Source organism: Zalophus californianus, chromosome 13, assembly GCF_009762305.2.
Source record: "Zalophus californianus isolate mZalCal1 chromosome 13, mZalCal1.pri.v2, whole genome shotgun sequence".
Taxonomy (NCBI): Eukaryota; Metazoa; Chordata; class Mammalia; order Carnivora; family Otariidae; genus Zalophus; species Zalophus californianus.
The window spans coordinates 65,790,661-65,812,321 of record NC_045607.1 but is presented as its reverse complement, the minus strand read 5'-3'; the positions used below and the strand labels follow the sequence as shown (position 1 = coordinate 65,812,321).

The 21,661-nt window shown below is 36.2% G+C and overlaps 1 protein-coding gene across 5 annotated transcripts in view; it reads left to right on the top strand.

Moving 5' to 3' along the window:
* ERCC6L2 (ERCC excision repair 6 like 2) overlaps nt 1-21,661 on the top strand; it is a 159,956-nt gene that overhangs the window by 4,542 nt on the left and 133,753 nt on the right. The window contains exons 1-2 of one of the 5 annotated variants that reach the window (XM_027614938.2): nt 16,341-19,137; nt 19,337-19,444. The exons of 1 other annotated variant lie outside the window; for it this stretch is intronic. In XM_027614938.2, coding sequence (XP_027470739.2) covers nt 19,399-19,444 — 46 coding nt within the window. In that variant the 5' untranslated portion in view covers nt 16,341-19,137; nt 19,337-19,398. Of the gene's footprint in view, nt 1-16,338; nt 19,445-21,661 lie in introns of those variants that run through there. 3 more of the 5 variants (XM_027614942.2, XM_027614941.2, XM_027614937.2) reach the window with 3 other exon arrangements.

Genomic DNA, 21,661 nt, shown 5'->3' with positions numbered 1-21,661 from the left:
CTTTCCAGCTCCTCTCTGAAATGTTTTAGTTTACATCATCTAGAATTTCAGTTTTGGATTGTTATGCTTTTTTCCCTCCATTTTTATCCACTTTTTTTTCTTTTCATTCTTTATTTTTTGTCCTAACATTTTTAGGCAATAACAAATTTTAAAAAGTTACTTGCTCACTCTTTCTTCCCATATCTATATAACATCATGCTGAATTTATTTCTCTTCTTGGAGTTCTTCCAGAAGTTTTTATATATATTTTAATTGTGGTAAAATATACATGACATAAAATTTACCATTTAACCATTTTCATTTTTAGTTGTGATAAAGTACACATAACACAAAATTTACCAGGTAACCATTTTTAAGTGTGTTAAGTACATTCAGTAATGTTAAGTATATTCTAATTTTTGTGCAACCATCTCTACTTTCCCACTCAGGAACATTTTTCATCTTCTCAAACTGAAACTCTGTACCCATTAGACAGTAAGTTCCCTTCCCTGCCTCCCTCCAGCCCCTGTCAAACACTATTCTACTTTCTGTCTCTATAGATTCGGCTACTTCAGGTGTCTCACCTAAGTGGAATCATATGCTATTTGTTCTTTTGTGTCTGGCTTATTTCATTTAGCATAATGTCTTCAAAGTTCATCCATGTTACAGCATGTGTCAGAATTCCCTTCCTTTTTAAGGCTGAATAATAGCCCATGGTGTATATACCACATTTTGTTTATCCTTTTATGCAATGATGGACACTTGGATTGCTTCACCTTCTGGCTATTGTGAATGATGTTGCCACGAACATGAGTATACAAATGTCTGAGTCTGTACTTTTAATTCTTTTGGGTAGATACACAGAACTGGAATTGCTGGATCTATGATAATTCTAGAATCTAGAAGTCTAGAATCTTACAATAATTCTATGTTTAAACTTTTGAGGAACTGATAAACTGTTTTACATAGCATCTGCCCCATTTTACATCTATATTCTCACCACCAATGCACAGGCTTCCAATTTCTCTACATCCTAACACTTGATGTTTTCTAGGTTTTTTGTTTGTTTGTTTGTTTTTAGTAGCCATTCTAATGGGTATAATGTGAGGTAGCTCATTGTGGGTTTGACTTGCCTTTCCCTAATGATTAGTGATGTTGAACATCTTTTCATGTATTTACTGGCCATTTGCATACTGTCTTTGGGGAAATATCTACCAAAATCCTTTGCCCATTTTTGAATTGGGTTGTTTTCAGATTGTTCATTGCTTGTGTATATATATGCAACTGATTTTGCATTTTGACTTTGTACCCTGCTACTTTGCTGAATTCATTTTTAGTTGTTGTTGTTGTTGCTATTGTTGTTTTTAAGTAGGCTCTCTGCCCAGCGTGGAGTCTAATGCGGGGCTTGAACTCACCACCTTGAAATCAAGACCTGAGCTGAGATCAAGAGTTGGATGCTCAAACAAATGAGGCACACAGGCACCCCTTCATTTATTAGTTCTAACAGCTTTTTTGAGTGTGTGTGTAGTCTTTAGGATTTTCTACATATAAGATTAATTCATCTGCAAACAGAGATAATCTTACTTCTTCCTTTCCAATTTGGATTCACTTTATTTCTTTTTCATGCCTAATTCCTCTGGCTAGGACTTCTAGCACTATGTTAAATTTCTATTTAACATAGTAGACATACTTGCCTTGTAGGAACAATCTTAGAGGAAAAGCACTCAGTCTTTCACCATTAAGTATGATTTTTGGTGTAGGTTTTCCATAAATGGGCTTTATTATATTAGTTTCTTTCTGTCCCTAGTTTTGTTGAGTGTTTTTCATCATAAAAGGGTATTGAATTTTGTCAAATGCTTTTCTGCATCAATTGATGTTTTATTTTTTCCTTCATTCTGTTTATATGGTGTACTACATTGATTTTTATATGTTGAACCATCCTTGCACCCAGGAATAAATCCCATTTAGTCATAGTGTATAATTCTTTGAATATGTTGTTGAATTTGAGGGGTGCCTGGGTGGCTCAGTCAGTTGGGCAGCTGACTCTTGATTTCAGCTCCAGTCACGATCTAGGGTCCTGGGATGGAGCCACATGTCAGGCTCTGCACTCAGTGGGGAATCTGCTTCAGGATTCTCTTTCCCTCTGCTCCTTCCCCTGCTCATTTGCTCTCTTGAAAATAAATAAATCAATCTTAAAAAAAAATATGCCGTTGAAATGGTTTGCTAGTACTCTGTTGAGGACTTTATTCATAAGAAATATTGCTAGTTTTCTTAGTTTAATGTAGTTCAGGATAATGCTGGCCTCATAAAACAAGTTAGGAAGTGTTCCTCCTCTTCAAAATTTTGGAAGTGTTTGAGAAGGATTGCTACTAATTCTTCTTTAAATATTTGGTAGAATTCACCTGTGAAGCCAGCTGGTCCTGGGTTTTTGTTTGTTGACACCTGTGTTTTCAGATTCAATCTCCTTACTAGTAAAAGATCTATTCAGATTTTCTACTTCTTCATGATTCAGTCTTGGTAGGGTGTAGGTGTCTTTGTCCATTTCATCTAGGTTATTGAATTTGTTGGTGTACAGTTGTTTATAGTACTCTCTTAAAATTCTTTTAATTTCTGTAACATCAGTAGTAATATCTTTTCATTTCTGATTTTAGTTGTTTCAGTCTTCTTTTTTAGTCAAAATAAGCTAAATGTCAATTTTGTTGATTTTTTTTAAAGAACTAACTCTTGGTTTCATTTTCTCTATTGTTTTCTATTCTCTATTTATATCTGCTCTAATCTTTGTTACTTCCTTCCTTTTTCTGGCTTTGGGTTTAATTTGTTCTTCTTGTTTTAGTTCCTTAAGTTGTAAAGTTAAGCTGTTGATTTGAGATCTCTTGTCTTTAATATGTTTACAGCTATAAACTTCCTACTTGGCACTACTTTTGCTGCATCCCATAAGTTTATGTTGTGTTTTTATTTTCCTTTTTCTCAAGACATTTTCAATTTCCCTTGTGATTTCTTCTTTGACCTATGGTTATGTAAGAGTTTGTTGTTTAACGTCTATATATTTATGAATTTTATAGTTTCCCCTCCTGCTGTTGATTTCTTGTTTCATTTCATTATGATTGGAAAAGACACTTTGTATGGTTTCAGTCTTTTAAAAATTTATTAAGACTTCTTTTGTGGTCTAACATATGGTCTATCCTGGAGAATATTCCTTGTGTACTTGAGAAAAACGTGTATTATGCTGTTGCTGGAAGGAGAGTTCTATATATGTCTGTTAGGTCCAATTTGTCCACAGTGTTGTTCAAGTGTACTCTTTTCTTATTGATTTTCCATCTGGTTGTCTTATCCATTATTGAAAGTGGTGTCCTCAAGTCCCCTACTATTATTGTGCTCAAGAGTTGTTTTTTTCTTTCTTATTTAAAGAGGGTGTTTGTGTAGCAAAGTTTCTGAGGCCTTAAATGGTAGAGGTTTTTTTTTTTTTATTGCACTCTCTTCTTTAAATGACAGTCTGGGTAAGTGCGCAAAATACTAGTTTTGGAGATTTTCCTCCCCTTCAGTATTAAAAATATATATACAACTCAGTTGTCCTCTTGCAGAAGTTTTTGAAGTGTCTAAAATGAATATTATCTATTTATATGCGAGTGATCTGCTATCTCTCTCTGAAAGTTTTATTTTGATATTCTTAAATTTTACTATAATGGGTCTGAGTATAAAAATTATCCCAATAATATCAATCTGTGTTAATTAACTGTGTGGGAGTCTATGCAATCTTCATTTTAGCTAACAATTTTGGAGATGTTGTTGACTTTGAATTTTATAAGGGCAGGGACCATGTCTTTGTGGTTCATGGGTGTATCTTCAGTGCCTAGCAAGGTTTCTGACATATGCTAGATGTTCTAAATAAATATTTGTTGAATGAATGACTAAATAGACACTAAGGGGACTGCCGACCTAAGAGTCTACAAAATTTATTAATATTTTTGTCATTTCTCTCAATAGCTAGAGAATTTTTTTAAAGATTTTTATTATTTTTAAAATTTATTTGAGAGAGAGAGAGAGAATGAATGGGGGGAGGAGCAGAGGGAGAGGGACAAGCAGACTCCATGCTAAGCATGGAGCCTGGCACAAGGCTCAATCTCACAACCCTGAGATCATTACCTGAGCTGAAATTAAGAGTTGGGCGCTCAACTGACTGAGCCACCACATGCCCCAATAGCTACAGAATTTATATGGCAGAAAAGAAATAGGCATTTAATAGAATTTAAGATTAAACTGAGTTAGTCCATTAAAATGGTCTGTGGATTATATATGATATAAAAAAATACATAGGAAAAGAATCATGCAAGTTATCATTGGTTTATATATTTATATCTGGAGCCTGAAAGATATTAGTTTCAGTAGAAAATGAAGCAACCCTTTGTACATGTCATTTATCACATTATAGTCGGTCTACAGCCCTTTCTCCTCTATTAAACTGTGACCAGCTTGGAGGGATGATCTGTTTTGAATAATGTAGATGATAAGATTTGTACTATACTCCTTTAGACTAGTAATATTCGTCACTATATAATAGTTAAAATTCTTAAAAGTGGAAAGAAGTGGTAGTTTTCTTTTTTCCTTTAAGAATATCCACTTAGGGGCACCTGGGTGGCTCAGTTGGTTAAGCAACTGCCTTCGGCTCAGGCCATGATCCTGGAGTCCCGGCATCGAGTCCCGCATCGGGCTCCCTGCTCAGCAGGGAGTCTGCTTCTCCCTCTGACCTTCTTCTCTCTCGTGTTCTCTATCTCTCATTCTCTTTCTCAAATAAATAAATAAAATCTTAAAAAAAAAAGACTATCCACTTAGGATGTAAGGTACACCATGCTGATAATAGTTAATAATACCATATTGTATATTTGAAAGTTGCTAAAAGGGTAGATCTTAAAAGCTTTCATCACAAGAAAAAAAATTTTTAGCTATGTATGATGACAGATGTTAACCATACTGTGGCGATCATTTCACTATATATACAAATATTGAGTCACTATGTTGTACACCTGAAACTAATAGAATGTTATGTCAATTATATCTCAATAAACAAAAAAAGAATATCCATGCATATGAATGAATGCTAAGTTTTTTAAGAAGTGGAAGAGAGAATGCGGAATTTCTTTGCTTAAATCACCTTTGTTTTGGTTCTAGGCTTATTTTGCTTAGTCATATAATTTTTTTCTAATAATAACCATGTATGAACCCACAGTCATATTCTCTGCTTCTCCTAATTGCCATCCAAAATAATAGCAATAATGTCCCGCTTTACCAAATATGTAAATTGTCACTTAGGAACTGATACAATCTTTCTTGAAGAAAAGCAATAAAAAAGTTGATAGGAAAAAAAGATAGATCCTGTCATGATTGTGAATATGGAAGGACTCAGGACAATTCACAGCCATAACTGGCATTATTGTGACAACAACGATAAATGCAAGAAGACCTTAAGAAAATGCAATTATTGCAGGCTGTTAGATACTGAGACTCTGTTTGTAAAGATGACCTATATAAATAACAGTAAGAAAAATAAAGCCCCCATTTTTCTACAGAAATTGAATAAATTCTTGAAATTTGAGAAGGTGCTAACAGTCTTGAAAATACGAATTCTTTGGGTTTTTCATTTCTACTGTGCAAAAGTGGTATGGAATATTTCAACCAGTCTGTCAAATAATCTATGCGTAAATTGGAGAGAGCAGTTCCCTTAAAGAGTTGCTTTATATTAACAAAAATAGTATCCAGTTTAAAAATAAACTCATTTAACTTTTACATGCTTTTCATATTTCCCTGTTTTAATTAGTTCTTAGAGTTAATTTCTTACTAACCAAACACTGTCAATCCCAGATCATGCCATCTTATTCAAATATATTGATGAATATAGGGCAATGTGATAAAATGATACTTATGAAGGAAGCACAATATTATATTTGCTTTCAGAATAAACTCCCATTCAAGTCTGCACATCCTGTAATGACCACAGAATTCCCTTTTACCAGTGTTTCATGGTTCCTAAGGTGTCACTCCCTTCAGGAACATATTTGAAAAGTAAAACTTTGGCAACCATCTTTATTAAGTACATAGGCATACTTTTAAAAATGTGATTTTTAACATTTTAAACTATGTATATTGATTCTCTTTTGAAACATTTGCCTTGTTTAAAGAATTTAAGCAGGGGCGCCTGGGTGGCTCAGTCGTTAAGTGTCTGCCTTCAGCTCAGATCATGATCCCAGGGTCCTGGGATCAAGCCCTGCATTGGGCTTCCTGCTCAGCGGGAAGCCTGCTTCTCCCTCTCCCACTGCCCCTGCTCTTGTTCCCTCTCTTTCTCTCTCTCTCTCTGTCAAATAAATAAATAAAATATTTAAAAAAATAATTTAAGCAATGAAAATCCGGGTAAAGTCACAAACAATGAAGTGATGTGGTCTTAAAATAACTTAGGGAAAAGCTATCTTTTACAGAAATCACATCGAATTTTAGACTTGAAATGGACCCTACAAATCATGTAATCTGAAAACATTTTTCACCCTAGGGTAAAGATTGGAGACATTTTTCAACCTACAATTTTTTAAAAATTTTTTATTGTTATGTTAATCACCATACATCATTAGTTTTTGATGTAGTGTTCCATGATTCATTGTGTATAACACCCAGTGCTCCATGCAGAGCGTGCCCTCTTTAATACCCACCACGAGGCTAACCCATCCTCCCACCCACAACCTACAATTTTTAATGTAAGCCAGATATTTAAAATTTCTATCTTGCTTAATGAAAGTAAATCTACATTTTTTGCATTATCTAGATGTTATTCAGATGTAATTCCCATTACTTTAAATGGAATCTTTTGGGAAAAAGGATTCTATTATGAATATGTAATGGATTTTTAGAGTTTACTTAATTCCTTGGAAAAATATATCTTTATTAGTATTTTTCTAGTTGGGCAAAAAATTTTTCTATGGTACTTCTCTCAGCTAATTTTCTATGCTGCCACACTTTTGAGTAAATGAGTGAAGGGAGATAGTCCAAGTATTAATGAAATCTCTTATTAATATATAATGTCCTTCTTTGTCTCTTGTAACTTATTTGATTTTAAGTCTACTTTGTCTGATATTAGCATAACCCCCGCTTCACCAACCTTTTGTTTACTGTTTGCATAGAATATCTTTTTCTACCCTTTCACTTTTAACCTGTCTGTGTCTTTGAATATCACATGAGTCTCTTGTAGACAGCATATGGTTGGTTCATGTGTTTTTCTCCATTCTGCCAATCTCTGTCTTTTAATTGGAGTTTAATTCATTTACATTTAAAATAATTACTGACAAGGAGGGACTTATTCTTCCATTGTGCTATTTATTTTCTATATACCTATAGCTTTTTTTGTCCCTCATTTCCTGCATTACTGTTTTCTTTTGTGTTTAAATGATTATTTTGGGGGGGTGCCATGGACAAATGGGATGTAAGAACTAAGGAGGGTAGGGATGCCTGGGTGGCTCAGTCATTAAGCGTCTGTCTTCGGCTCAGATTGTGATCACAGGGTCCTGGGATCCAGCCCCACGTTCGGCTCCCTGCTTGGTGGGAAGCCTGCTTCTCCCTCTCCCACTCCCCCTGCTTGTGTTCCTGCTCTCGCTATCTCTCTCTCTCTGTCAAGTAAATAAATAAAATCTTTTAAAAAAAAGACCTTTTTTTGGTAATGAAATGTTTAAATTCCTTTCTCATATCCTTTTGTGTATATTCTATAGGTATTTTCTTTGGTGGTCACTATGGGTACTTGGGTACTACATTTAACATCCTTAAGTTATAACACTTTAATTTGAATTTATTACCAGCTTAATTTCAAAAATATAAACAACTCTGCTCCTTTATAGCTTTGTCCACACTCCTTTTATTTTTTGATGTCACAAAATTATACATTTAAATATTGTGTGCTCACACACATAAGTAATTCTTTTAAATGAATTAGTCTTCTAAATTACATAGAAAACACAACTTGGACATACAAACAAAGGTTACAATAATACTAGCTTTTATAACTAATGATTTTTTTCTTTAAATGTATTAGTTTCCTCAATCATGTAGAAAACAAACAAAACATAGTTATAAACCATTGTTACAATAATACCTGCTTTTATAATTTCCCCTGTATACACCTTTATTGATATCTTTATTTTGCCATAAACATTTGAGTTACTGTCCTATGTCCTTTCATTTCATCTTGCAAGATTCCATTAAGCATTTATAGTAGGGCAGGTCTAGTGGTTACAAACCAGCTTTTGTTTATCTGGGATTGTGATAATTTCTCCCTCATTTTTGAAGGACAGTTTTGGCAGTTTTTGTTGACAGGTTTTTGTTTTTGTTTTTCTTTTTGCACTTTGAATATATGGGCTCATTGTCTTCTGGCCTCCAAACTTTCTGATGAGAAATCTGCTAATAATCTTGAGGATCCCTTGTATGTGATGATTTACTTCTCTCTTGTTGCTTTCAAGATTCCCTCTTTATCTTTGGCTTTTGAAAGTTTGATTATAATGTGTCTTGGTAGGGGTCTCTTTGGGTTCATCTTAGAATTCATTGAGTTTCTTGGATGTTTATATTCATGTTTTTCATCAAATTTGGGATATTTTCAACCATTATTTCTTCAAATATTCTCTCTGCCCTTTTTCTCTCTTACTCTTCTCCTTCTGGGACTCCCATCATGTGTATGCTGGTCCATTTTATTGTGTCCCCAGGCCCCTTAGGCTCTGCTCAATTTTCTTCAATCTTTTTTCTTTCTGTTCCTCAGCCTTAATAATTTCCATTCTCCTATCTACAAGTTCACTCATTCTTCTGCCTGCTCAAATCTGCTTTTGAATTCTTCTGGCGAGTTTTTTATTTTAGTTATTGTGCTTTTCAGCTCCAGCCTTTTGTTTTGCATTTTATTTTTAGGTTTTCTATCTCTTTAATTTCTATTTTGTTCCCATATCATTTTCTTGACTTTCTCCATATCTTCCTATAGTTCTTTGAGTAATTTTAAAGACAATTTTTAAAAAGTCTTTATCTAGTGTATCTGCCATTAGTTCTTTTTCAGGTACAGTTACTGCAGATTTATTTTTTCTTTTGAATGGGTGATACTTTCCTGTTTCTTTGTATGTCTTGTGATCTTTTTGGTTGGACATTGGACATTTGAATTTGATAATGTAGTAAATCTAAGGATATCTGATTCTTACTTTCACCAGGATTTGCTGTTTTTGTTACTGTTTTTGTTTTTATTTGTTGTAGGCTGTCTCTGTGCCTAGGATCAACTTGTGCAAATGCAATGTTTTCTTGGGTCTCTTCTGAGCCTTTCCCTGGGCATGTGTGGTCACTTTCTAATTTTCCTCATGTATGCAGCTTTTTTCAAATGTCCTACTCTTTAATGTCTGGCTCCCAAAAGAAAAAAAGGCAAAAAAATGAAGCAGGGGGAAAAGGGTGGCTGGCCCTTTAAATACCCTGGCTGTCACTTCAGCCAGAGAGGGAGGGGCTTGCACAATGGGGGTAGGTGCAACAATGGCTGCTTCCTCTTTGTGCTTCTGTGATTGGTTGGAAGCAATACTCAGCAATCAGAACACAGATTCTTTTTGTCCACTCTAGTTCCCACAGCTTTGTGCAAGCTGCTTGAGGAACACATGCACAACTACCAATTAGTGGCTGGGGGTGGTGAATGGTTGCTGCTACTGTGCTACGATCTGAAATTGACCTTTTTTTTTAAAAAAAGATTTTACTTATTTATTTGAGAGAAAGAGAATGAGAGATAGAGAGCACGAGAGGGAAGAGGGTCAGAGGGAGAAGCAGACTCCCTGCTGAGCAGGGAGCTTGATGAGGGACTCGATCCCGGGACTCCAGGATCATGACCTGAGCCGAAGACAGTCGCTTAACCAACTGAGCCACCCAGGTGTCCTGAAATTGACCTTTTAAAATTAACCACAATTCACTGTCCCAAGTCTTCCCCTTGGAAGCTGCAAGGGTTCAACAAACTAGAGTTCCAAAATAATTACATTAGACAGATTCTGCCAGTTCAGTTATTGCCTAGGTGGGGAGACAGATTCCAGGTGCTTCCTACTCCACCATCTAGTCAGAATCTTTTCCTAAATAATAGCAGTTTTGATTCTTCCTGATATCTATAATTTATATCTAGTTTTCTTTTATTATTGAAATGACTAGGATCAAGGTTGAACAGATGTGGTGATAAGAGATATCTTTGTGTTCATGGTTTTAAAAGGAATGTGTGTACCATTTTGCCATTTAGTGTTTCCCACAGGTTTGGAATAAGGAAATTTACTTCTATTGCTATCTTGCTAATATTTGGTTGAATATTATAAAACTATTTTTCCATCTCTTGAGATGATCTTAGAATTTTCCTCCATTAATCTATTAATCAATTACACTACTAGATTTTCCAATTTGAAACTATACTTGCATTCCTGAGATAAAGTTAACTTGGTCATGATGCATTATCACTATTGTTGTTGTTATTCAAAGTTAGATTTGATTCACTAGTATGTCATTTTGAATTTCTGCATCAGTTATGATAACTACAATGGGCTTGTAATTTTCAATTGTCATACTGTCCTTATTAGATTTTGCTGTCAAGATTTCACTAAGTTGATAAAATAAGTTGGAGAGTTTTTCTTCTATTCTCTGGAAGAGTTTAAATAATACTGAATATATCTATTCCCTTGAATATTTGGTGGAATTTGCCTATCTAGCCATGTGGATCTGGTCTTTCCTTGGACGGGCATTTTCAACTACTGACTCAAGTTATTTCTTAACAGTTATAATTTCACTCAGGGCCTCTTTTCCCTTTTGACATATTTTTAAGGAAATATACCTTTAAAATTTTGGCATGAAATTGCTTAGAGTATACTCCCATATTTTTCTAATCTTTGAATTGGCTTTAGTTTTGCCCTATTTTCATTCCTAATGTTTATTTGTATTTTTTCCTCTTTTTTTTGATGCATTTTACCAGTGGTTTGCCTACTTTATTTTTCTTTTCAGAATTAACTTTTCACTTTGTTTATTACTGCTATTGTATTTTTTGTTACTCTTTCATTAATTTCTGCTCATTATTTTTCTTCTATTTTCTTTAGGACTAGTTCTTTTGTAACTTACATTGGAAGTATAGATCATTCAGCTTTTCTTCTTTCTCAGTATAAGCATTTTCTTACTCCCTAAGTACTAATTTCTTACTAACTTTGATGTGCAGTATTTCTATTATTATTCAGTCCTAATGGATGTTGAAACAACAGAACCCATTAGATGAAATTAGAATAGAAATTCATTTATTTGCTGCACTGTTCATTCAAACCCATTTGAGGGCTAGTTTTTCTCCATAACCTTGAAAGGAAATTAGGCACAATCACATAAGTCTTCTTGGTCTTTCTCAATAAAAAATTTTGTGGTCGCTTCTAGTGACTAGACAAATAAGCAGAAAGTCTCTGTTTAGCAGTTAAGTCAACTGTGATATTAAAATTAAGATTTCTACACTCATTCATACTTAAAGTTCTTCCTCTACCAGAGCTCATATCTGCTACAGGTGAGATGTGTGCAGTGAAAAAAGCAGGTATGACTGCTTCTTTTATAAGAATTATGTCTCTGCCTTCCTCCCCTACTTACTAGCCTGCTTCTGACTTTTCCAGGATTAATCTTGGGAAAAGGAGATAAGTAAGGAACAGGAAAGGTCTTACTTAACTATAATGAAGTTGCATAGGCTCTCCTTAAACATCTTTCACAGGGCACTTTCCTGTGGTCTTCAGTCAGTACTTTACCCCTACGCATCCAGCTATCCAGGTCCCTGATTAGGGTCATCTTGAAGTCACTCCTGGCTTCCTCTCACCTAAGACCCACATCTGCTCCAGAGGAAATGTGCATTCTTTTGTCATCCTTTGTACAGTGGCCCCCCCAATGCATCAACTTTTCTTACTCAACTTCAGAGCAGTTAGCCAGCCATAGTACTTGTCCTTCAGATTTCTAAGGTTTGAGGCAAATGGCCCACCATGTCCCACAAACTGCAGGGGAGGCATATTAAACTTTCCAAGTGATCCCCCTAAAGCCTCTTGCTTGTCTTGAAGTGTGGGACTTAGCACTATAATAGCCTTATCAATCTCTTCTTCTAATCTCCCATTCCCATCCTCTAATCCCTCTCATCCAGCCCTTTCATATCCTTAATATAGATGAGGAGTTAGGATCATAAAATCTATGTTGTTGACTTCCTTTGGAAATAATATATGGAAGACTATCTTACATTAAAACATGAGGTTTGCCATTTTAGGACTTCAAGCTGAAAGAGCCTAAAAACATATTTTTAACTCTGCTTCACAATTATTTTCTAATTTCCATCATGATTTTTTAAAAACTCTGACCCCTAAGTTATTTAGAAGTGTTTCTAAATTTCCAAATATATAATCTTTTAAAAATAATTAAAAATGTTGACTTCTAACTTAATTCATGGGATCAGGGAACATGATCTGTATGAATCAGATTGCTGGAGAGCTGTTGAGAGCTTTATGACACAATTCATGGTCAATTTTTATGAATGTTCCCTATTTGCTTGTGAAGATGTTTATTCTCTAACAATAGAATGGAGTATTCTATATATGTCTACTAGATAAAGGTTGCTAATTGCGTGGCTCAATTCTACTTTTCTTCTTAGTCTTACAATTACCGTGAAGAATATTAAAAATTCCTACCATGTTTGTGGACTTATCATTTACCCCTTGAAATTCTGACAACTTTCATATATTTGGAACTGTTAATAGCGTTGATAAATTGAAAACTTTTTACCTCCCTGGCAACCTAAGACTTTTATCATTTATGTGGTTAATTTCTTTACACTTACTGCATTTTACATTAAAGCTTTTGTCTGATGTTTATATTCTTAGCATTTTTATTAAGAACTTACACATTCCTTTAATATTCCATTTACATATACTCTGACACTTAATGTGAATACTCTGCTTAGTAAAAGTTATCTCTTCTCTTTTCCAACAGAAGTATCTCAAATACCTTAAAGTCTTCCACTATTATCACATAGTGGAAATTATTTCTCTTTTAAGTTATTTTTAAGTTATTTCTGTCCAGTGTTTTAATTTTCCTTTATTTTTTATATATCCAAAATTATATCATCACTGTTATAGTTTTATACAGTCAATGGTTATTTGTTCATTTTGTTAGTCTTAATCATTCTTACATTTCAGATCATTTCACTTTTTTTTAGTTCAAAATCCTTAAAAAGGTCTTGTCATGAGAGTCCACTGGTGTTTTTTTAGTTTTGTCTGAAAATATTTTGCTCTTATTATAGTTTAGCTGATTATAAAATTTTAGGTTGATAGTTATTTTCTTTGCACTTGGAAGTTATTATTCCATTGTCTTCTGACTTTCTTGTTACTATTAACTCTTGTCAGTTAACTTTTATCAGTTAAATTGTCATTCTATTCCACAGAGGTAATCTGTCTTTTCTAATGGCTGCTTTCAAGATTCTTTGTTGCTTCTGTAATTTTACTTCAACGTGTCTAAATACTGATATATATATATTACTATTATTTTATTTTTAATTATTTTTTATTTTATTTTTTTTGTATTACACTCAGTTCACTATGATTCCTGAATCTGAGATTTCACCTATTATTTCTTTCAACATTTTTTCCCCCTCAGCCTCTCTATTCATTACTTCTGGAAATTCAATTCTACCTTCCATTTTTCTTAACCTTTCTTTTGTATTTTCCTTCCACTTGACTTTTTTTTTAATAAAAGATTTTATTTATTTGTCAGAGATCAAGAGAGAATAAGCAGGGGGGAAGTGGCAGGTAGAGGGAGAAGCAGGCCTCCTGCTGAGCAAGGAGCCCAATGCAGGACTCGATCCCAGGACCCTGGGATCATGACCTGAGCTGAAGGCAGACACTTAAACAACTGAGCCACTCAGGCTTCTCTCCACTTGACTTTCTGCTCTGCAGTTGGAGTCATTTCTTTAGATCTTTCAGTTCATGAGTTCTCTATGAGGGTGTGTTTAATCTGCTGTTTAACTTACCTTAGTTTTTAATTTCAGTAATTAAAGTTTTCATTTCCAGAAGTTCTGGTTCTTTTAACAAATCTATTTGCTGTTTTCTGACAGTGTCTTTTTTTCTTTCCATGTTTTCAGTTTCAAAATATATCAGTAAATATTTTAATCACACACAAACACTTATATCTAATACTTCTGTTAACTGAAATCACTAAGAGTCTATTTCTGTTGCATGTTTTTCCTGCCGGCTTTTGTTCATGGTGGCTTGTTTTATGCATTTTTTTTTTTTTTTTTTTTTTTTACAGTTTGGGAATTATGAACTGTTTGGGATTTATCTCTGGAAACTTTGAGGAATCTTTGTTTTAACATGTTTTCCTTCAGAGAAGATGAGCTTGCTTCCTTCTTCCAACCTGGATGCAATTAACCTGACACTACATTATGTTATTATCTTGGCTTGGGGTTTCCTAGATCATACAGGTTATGTGAATTCAAATCCTAAATCCATTTGAGGATATGGTAGTGGTTTCAAAATGTAAAAGGACACACACACACACACACACACACACACACACACACACACACACACACACACACACACACACACACACACACACACACACACACACACACACACACACACACACACACACACACACACACACACACACACACACACACACACACACACACACACACCGGCCCAAAGAGCCCATGCCATGACAGACAAGTCTCTCTTCTTCATCCTCCCCCTTTTCTGCTTTCCAGATTTTCTTCTACCCAGTAATTTCACTGAGGGTGTTGACTTTCAGGGTTTCTGATTTCAAATGAGGGTCTCAGTTCCAAATTGTGACCTTGTAAGAGCTTCACACCATGTCTTCTGTCCCCACAAGACAGATAAACTCAGACCTTTCTGTAACTGAGATGGGCAAATGCCTCCAGTACAGCAGTTTTAGTAAGCTGGTTTTCAGTTTCCTCCTTATTTTTGGCCTATGAGTATTTTACCTTTTTTGTTTTTTTGCTCAGCAATGCATTTTGGGTGTTTTTATAATAGTATTTCAACCTGCAGGTCTTGGTGTTTTGTTGCAGAATTTTTAGGCTTATTACATGACATGAGATATGGAATAGTACAAGAAACAGAATCATAGGTTTTAATTTTTCAAATTTAAAAATATCTTCTATGAAATAGTATTTTTATACACCTATCATATTGGAACAAGAATGAAGAATTGTATTCTGATCCTGACTTTGTTATTTGCTATTTGTGACCTTGGTAAAATAAGCTAACATTTCTCAAATTATCTTATTATCTTTAAGTTAGAGCATTGGATTGAGGACCTCTGAGATTTCTTCACTGAGTCTGTTAAGTAAAAATGGCATTGGTGAAGGTTCAAGATGTAACAATCATCACATTCCTAGCACTAACCTGCCATTCACTATGTATCTTTCACTACACTTGGCTCAAGTTTTAAATTGTCCTTTTGTTGACCCAGGGTTTTTTTTTTTTTTTATTGTAGTAAAAAAACACACATACAGAAAACTTAAAACTTACCTTCTTAATCATTTTTAAGTGTACAGTTCAGAAATGGTAAGTATATTCATATTGTTGAATAATGTTGCCTTTTAAACTCTATAGATTACTTATTGATAAAGGACACATCTATTTCTACCATGTCTACCTTGCTCTTGCTCATCTATTCTTCCTTTCTTTCCCTTGACACAGTGGCTGGGACATTTTATCAAGGGAGAAATGCTACAACCTAAAATCACATAAGAAATTTCCAAGTTCAAAGTTCTCATATTGCTATGATCTGAATGTTCGTGTCCCCTCAAAATTAATATGCTGAAATCCTAGTGCCCAAAGTGATGACATACACACATGTGGAGCCCTCATGAATAAAATTAGTACTCTTAAAGACATACCACAGAGTTCTCTCACCCCTTCCAATGTATGATGACATACCAAGGTGCCAGCTATGAATCAGGAAGAGGGGTCTCACCAGAACACAACCATGCTGATGCCTTGATCTTGGATTCCCCAGCCTCTAGAACTGTGAGAAATAGATTTCTGTTGTTTATAAGCTACCTAATCTGTGGTATTATTATAGCAGCCAAATGAACTGAAATACACACCTATTTTTTTTTCTTGAGCTTTTCTGCTGAATTAACACACAACTTTGGAAGTCTATGAACCACATATAGATATATATTTAATTTTTGCATTGCAAACACAAAAAAATTTCTTTGATAAAATATTAGAATCATTTTTCTCAAGGGTCTCTTTGATATTCAAGTAATATTCTTTAGAAATGTCTATGCTATCATTCTGTTTCTTCTTTTTGTAGTTTTAATAAGTTTAATTTTGCTAGCTTCTCCTTTGCCAATGGTTTTGCACATGTTCTAGTTATCCAAGATCATTTATATTGACTTTAGGAATTCCCAAATATTTTGCAAGACTTTCAATTTCACTTTGCAGTGATTAGCATTACAGTATTAGATGTGTACAACATCAGCACCTAGACAAGGATGTCCTTGCAATGGCCTTAGACAAAAACTGTTGGTGGGGGAAGGAATGTTTAAGGATATCTAATTTTGTGAGGCATCTCATTCACTAAAACATATTTTTATGTCATGATTTTTTTTCTGCTTCACTATGCATCATAAACATGGTGGTGAGGTTAAATAATTAATACTCAGAAATTGAGGCCCCCTCCTCCTCTGTTAGTCACAAGAGTATTCCTTCAACCAGATGACCTCTCTCATTTAAATAAAAATTTACTTCTGATTTTATCACTTCTATTTAGATGTCAGCCCTTAAAGATCAAGGTCTTGGGGTGCCTGGGTGGCTCAGTCAGTTAAGCGTCTGCCTTTGGCTCAGGGTGCCAGGCTCCCTGCTAAGTGGGGAGCCTGCTTCTTCCTCTCCCTCTGCCCCCTCACCTCATGCTCTCTCCCTCTCAAAAAAAAAAAAAAACCTTAAAAAAATAAAAAATCAAGGTCTTAAATTAGTAGACCTCTGGAAAAATAAGACAATATTACACAACTAGTTATTTTAGTGGGAGGAAACAATCAAACTTTTTGGTAGCTGTAAAAAGAAAAAAGTAAGCTTGGTTGAAATTTCTAATTGCCATTAATTTTGGAGACAATGTGAAAAGAGTTTAAGTAAAAAAGACATATTTCATCAATTCCAAGAAGCAGATTTTTTTCCCTACATTTAAAAACTTCCAGTATCAGGATGCATGTTAAAAATCAAGTTACAATTTATATAATGAGCAGTTTTTTCTTTTTTTCAGCTGTACCTAAATAATATGCCTTACAATCCATGGTGTTTTAAGTTAGAATGTAGTCTAAAATTCTAATCTAAGTAATAATGTACTACCAACTATTAGCCAAAATATTAAAATGAAGCAGTGGTTATGTAGAATGCAACTTACAAGTGGATGCATTCCATTGATAACAACAGTAATAGCAATCCACATGTTCCTTCCTACGACCAGGTACTGTTTTAGATGTTTTACTTATCCTATTTCATACTTACAACAACACTTTTTCATGTACGTTACTGTTACTTGCCTCTTTGTTGTCATGGGTGAGGACACTGAGGCAATGAGGTTAAATGATGTAACTTCTCAACCATGTGTGAGGGCCAATATCTCACACACAGTGAGTGAATTAGATGTTTTCCTTAGATACAAAGTTTCTACCTGATGGTAAAAAGAAACAAGGGCTATTCTAGATGAAGGATTTTATGAAAACATATTGCTAATTGTTAGTATCTCTCAAAGAATAGATACCTATTGGCAGCAAATAGACATAGCTTTCCTCATTTAGACCCTTTGGTAGGTAGAATAATAAGCCCCTAAAGATGTTCACATCCTAATCCTTGGAACCCATGAATATATTACTTTACCTGGCAAAGGGAATTTGCGATATAACTGAGGGTACAGACCTTCAAATGGGAAGATTATCCTGGATTATTCAGGTAGACTCAATCTGATCATAAGATCAAAGAATCTTACCCAGCTGCAATCTGAGGAAGATGTGACTATGGAAGGCACAGAGAGGCAACAACCCTGGCTTTGAAGACAGGTGGCCATGAACCAAGGAATGTGTAGAAAGGCAAGGAAACGGATTCTGCTGGAGAGCCTCCAGAAAAGAATGTAGCCCAGCTGATTCCTTGATTTTAGCCTAATGAGACCCAAGTAAGAATTCTGACTTACAGAACTGTACGATAATAGATGTGTTATTCCTAATACTCTTGTGCTGTTCTAGCAAATCTAGTTCAATAAAATATCCTACAGTACATGAAAACATTTTAACATGTGGAGAAACCTTTTTTTTTTTTTGTATGAATCAACGTATAAGGTCTGGCAAAGTATTAGAAAAGTAGTATCCATTAACTTGTGAGTAGTGTGTTGTTCTAATGATGCTTTAACAAAAAGAGCCCCACCACTTGCTTGGTGTTTTCCCATTATGTCTCACAAACCACTCTAACTGTAAATGGTACACGGACACTTTAAATTTTCATAGTATTTTTACCTTAATCTTCTATTTATGGCATGTATTGCTGGTTTGTAGTCACAAGAGTTATTTTTGACTATATTTTAGTGTGTGACCACTAAGTACTCAGCCTCCCGCGAGTGTCGTGAAGCGTTGGCTTCCGGGCGGGTGTCTCACCCGCTGAGCACTCCAGGAGGGAGTCACTCGCCTCAAGCTCCTGGGCATGCGCTACACGAGGAACACGAGGAAGTACTAAATATAAGCCAGCAGCAGGCCGCAATCGCGGACACGGTCTCCAGCTACAAGTCAGCAGGTGCGAGCCCACGGGTGTCTTCAGATCCCTCTGTTGTCCGTAAGACGCGCACCCGGCAGGCAGGCGATTTCAAACTTCGCGATACTTGCAACGGTCGCGGACCTTTGTGTTACCGGCTTCCCGGGGTCAAGATGGCAGGAAGACTGCTCCGCCCATGTGAACAAGATTTTGTTATCGCGAGACCGCAATGACAGTTCAGGCGCCCGATCTCGCGGGATTTTCCGAGCCGGGGGGGGAAAGCTGCAGGGGAAGGTGGAGGTAGGGCCTCTGTGAAAGGGAGGGTAAAGGGTCCGCTTGCCGGCTTGCTTCCTTCCCCGGCGGAACGCGAGATGACTAGGTGAGCGCCGCCTTGCCAGCCTCCACAGCGCTCTCCAGCTCTGCCGCTGTCTGGGACGCCGCCTCCCCTCTCCCTGGACCCTCTCGGGCTTCACCTGTGTTCCCTCTCGTCCGCTGGCGTCGCGCTTGAGGGGGGCGATGTACGAAGGGCTGCAGGAAGTGGCGTTGGCCTCAGTCTTCCCGCCCGCCTCCTCCTCCAGGTCCTCGGCCGCCTGCCGAGTATTGTACGCAGCCAGGCTGCCCGGCCCCTCCCCCTGGCCAGATGGATCCCTCTGCCCCCAAGCCTCGCGCGGAAACCGCCGGCAAAGGTACAAGCTTGGAGCTCGCCTCTCAGCCTAGGCACCTGTCTTTACTGCGCTGGGTTGGACCCGTTCCTGCCAGTTCCCTTGGGGTTGGGATTTTACCTTGTGGCTCTTCTGAATGACAGACAAAGTCTGGCACAAGTTCTTTGGGATTCAGTGTTGAGAACCTGGACTCTGGAGTCAGACTGGATCTAGTGCTGGCTCTGACAGTTACTTGCTGAGAAACTTTGGGCAGTTTCCTCCTTTGTAAAATGGAGATCATTGCTGAGTTCTTGTGATTACGAAATAAGATAGTGTATGCAAAGCACTTATGTGACCCAGGTCCATAATAAGCATTCAGTAAATGTGTGGTGTGTTTATCCTTTGTCCTTGTATTACCCCAGTTCTTAGCGAATGGTAGAAGTTTGTAGTTACATAGGTGAATAAAGGTTGAGATATTCAATTCACATTATTTGATTACACAAAGACCTTAATATATGATGCACTGAATCAGGACCTTGCAGTCAACCTTTATTGGGTCCTCAAGAGAGGGTTTAAGGAGGGTGTGGCTATCTAACAAGTCAAATGGGATGCCTTCTTGCCCCCATATTAATAGCTTTCATTATTAAAAGTGATATAATAAGAACCATCAGATATTGAGTGCTTGTTCTGTGCCCAGTAATATGCTGATTATTTATCTCCATACTTTCCTTTGAGGAAGGTATCGATCTCATTAAATTGATGAGGAATTCAGAGCTAAAGGTTAGAGAGGTTTATATAATAAGCCTCAACTCTGAAGGCTAGGAATTGATGACACTATAACTCAGGGATCACAAATATAACCCATAGAAGCCCGGCATTTGAAATAAGTAGAGAAGCTGCTGAGTGGAGATTGTAGTGACTGTGGTGCTCAGACCTCAGTTAAAAGGAGCAGGGACTACTCAGTTCCAGGGACTTGTTCATTCATGTGTGCATGGTACAGTATGGTAGTTACAAGGTCAGATAGCTTGGGTCAAATCCGGGATCTGCCATTTTTAAGCTGTGTAACCAAAGGGAAGTTGGTTAACCTTTATCTGTTTCACCATTTATAAAATGGAACTAACAATATTACTTACATGAAGTCATGAAAGGATAGTGGCGAGGCTTAAATGAAATAAAGCACATGCCTGGCACACATAAGTCTTCAAATGTTAGCTCTGTATAAATATTTGTTAGTTCTACAAGTATTTGAGTTTCAAACATTGTTCTAGGTGCCCAGGATATAGTAGTGAACAAAGTAAGTCCCTGCTCTAGGAAACTAAGTTGAGATAAACAATAACAAATATTCCATATTTTTCTCTAAAAATGGAATTAAGCAGGGTAAAGAAAGAGTGGCAGGGAGTGCTATTTTAGATTCAGTGGTCAGAGAAAACACCTCTGAGGAGATGCCATTGGAGCAGAGACCTAAATGAAATGAAAGAATCAGTTATTTGGGTATTTAGGGAGAGCGTTGATGGAAGGAATAGAAATCTCAGGGGCCCTGAGGTGGGAGCATGCTTGCCATAGTTGAGGAACAGCAAGGAGACCAGTCTGGAATAAAGGAGGAAAGGAAAGGACGTTAAAGAGGACCCTTCATTCCACCCTACAGGAAATCCTCCCAATTTAAGCTATTTGTTCTAGAATTTGATACAGAGAGATTCCAGTCTTTGCTCAAACTTAACTGAATCTGTTTAGTTCTAGAAATTATTCAAACTAAGGAACCAAATAGATTTCTAGAAATTGTTGTATGAAGCCCATAGGGCTTTTGCACATGCTGTGTGCTCAGAGATACTCTTCTTAGATCTTCTTCCCTTTTAAATTATGCTTCTTCAATATTCTTTTTCATAGCACTTTGTTCTTATCTCCTGAAGCACTTGCTACAATTTCGTGTTTGTGAACTTTTTAGTATCTGTCTCCCTCACTAGATATCTAGGATCTGTAAGATCAAGGATGTGTTTTTGTAATAAATTCAGCACATTTATTGAGTGCCTACTGAGTGCCAATGCTGGGGATAAAACTTGAAAAATACAGACACTTTCCTGGAAAGGAAATTACTCTTTAGTGGGAAAGATAGATAAAAACAAGTAAACATAGTCATTGAACATTGTGATATGAGTTATGGAGGCAATAAAATACTGAGATACAGAATAAAAGGGTACCCTACTTTAAATAAGGTGAAGAGATGACATAAAAACAGCTGAGAGAAGACTTGCTTAGCATGTTTGA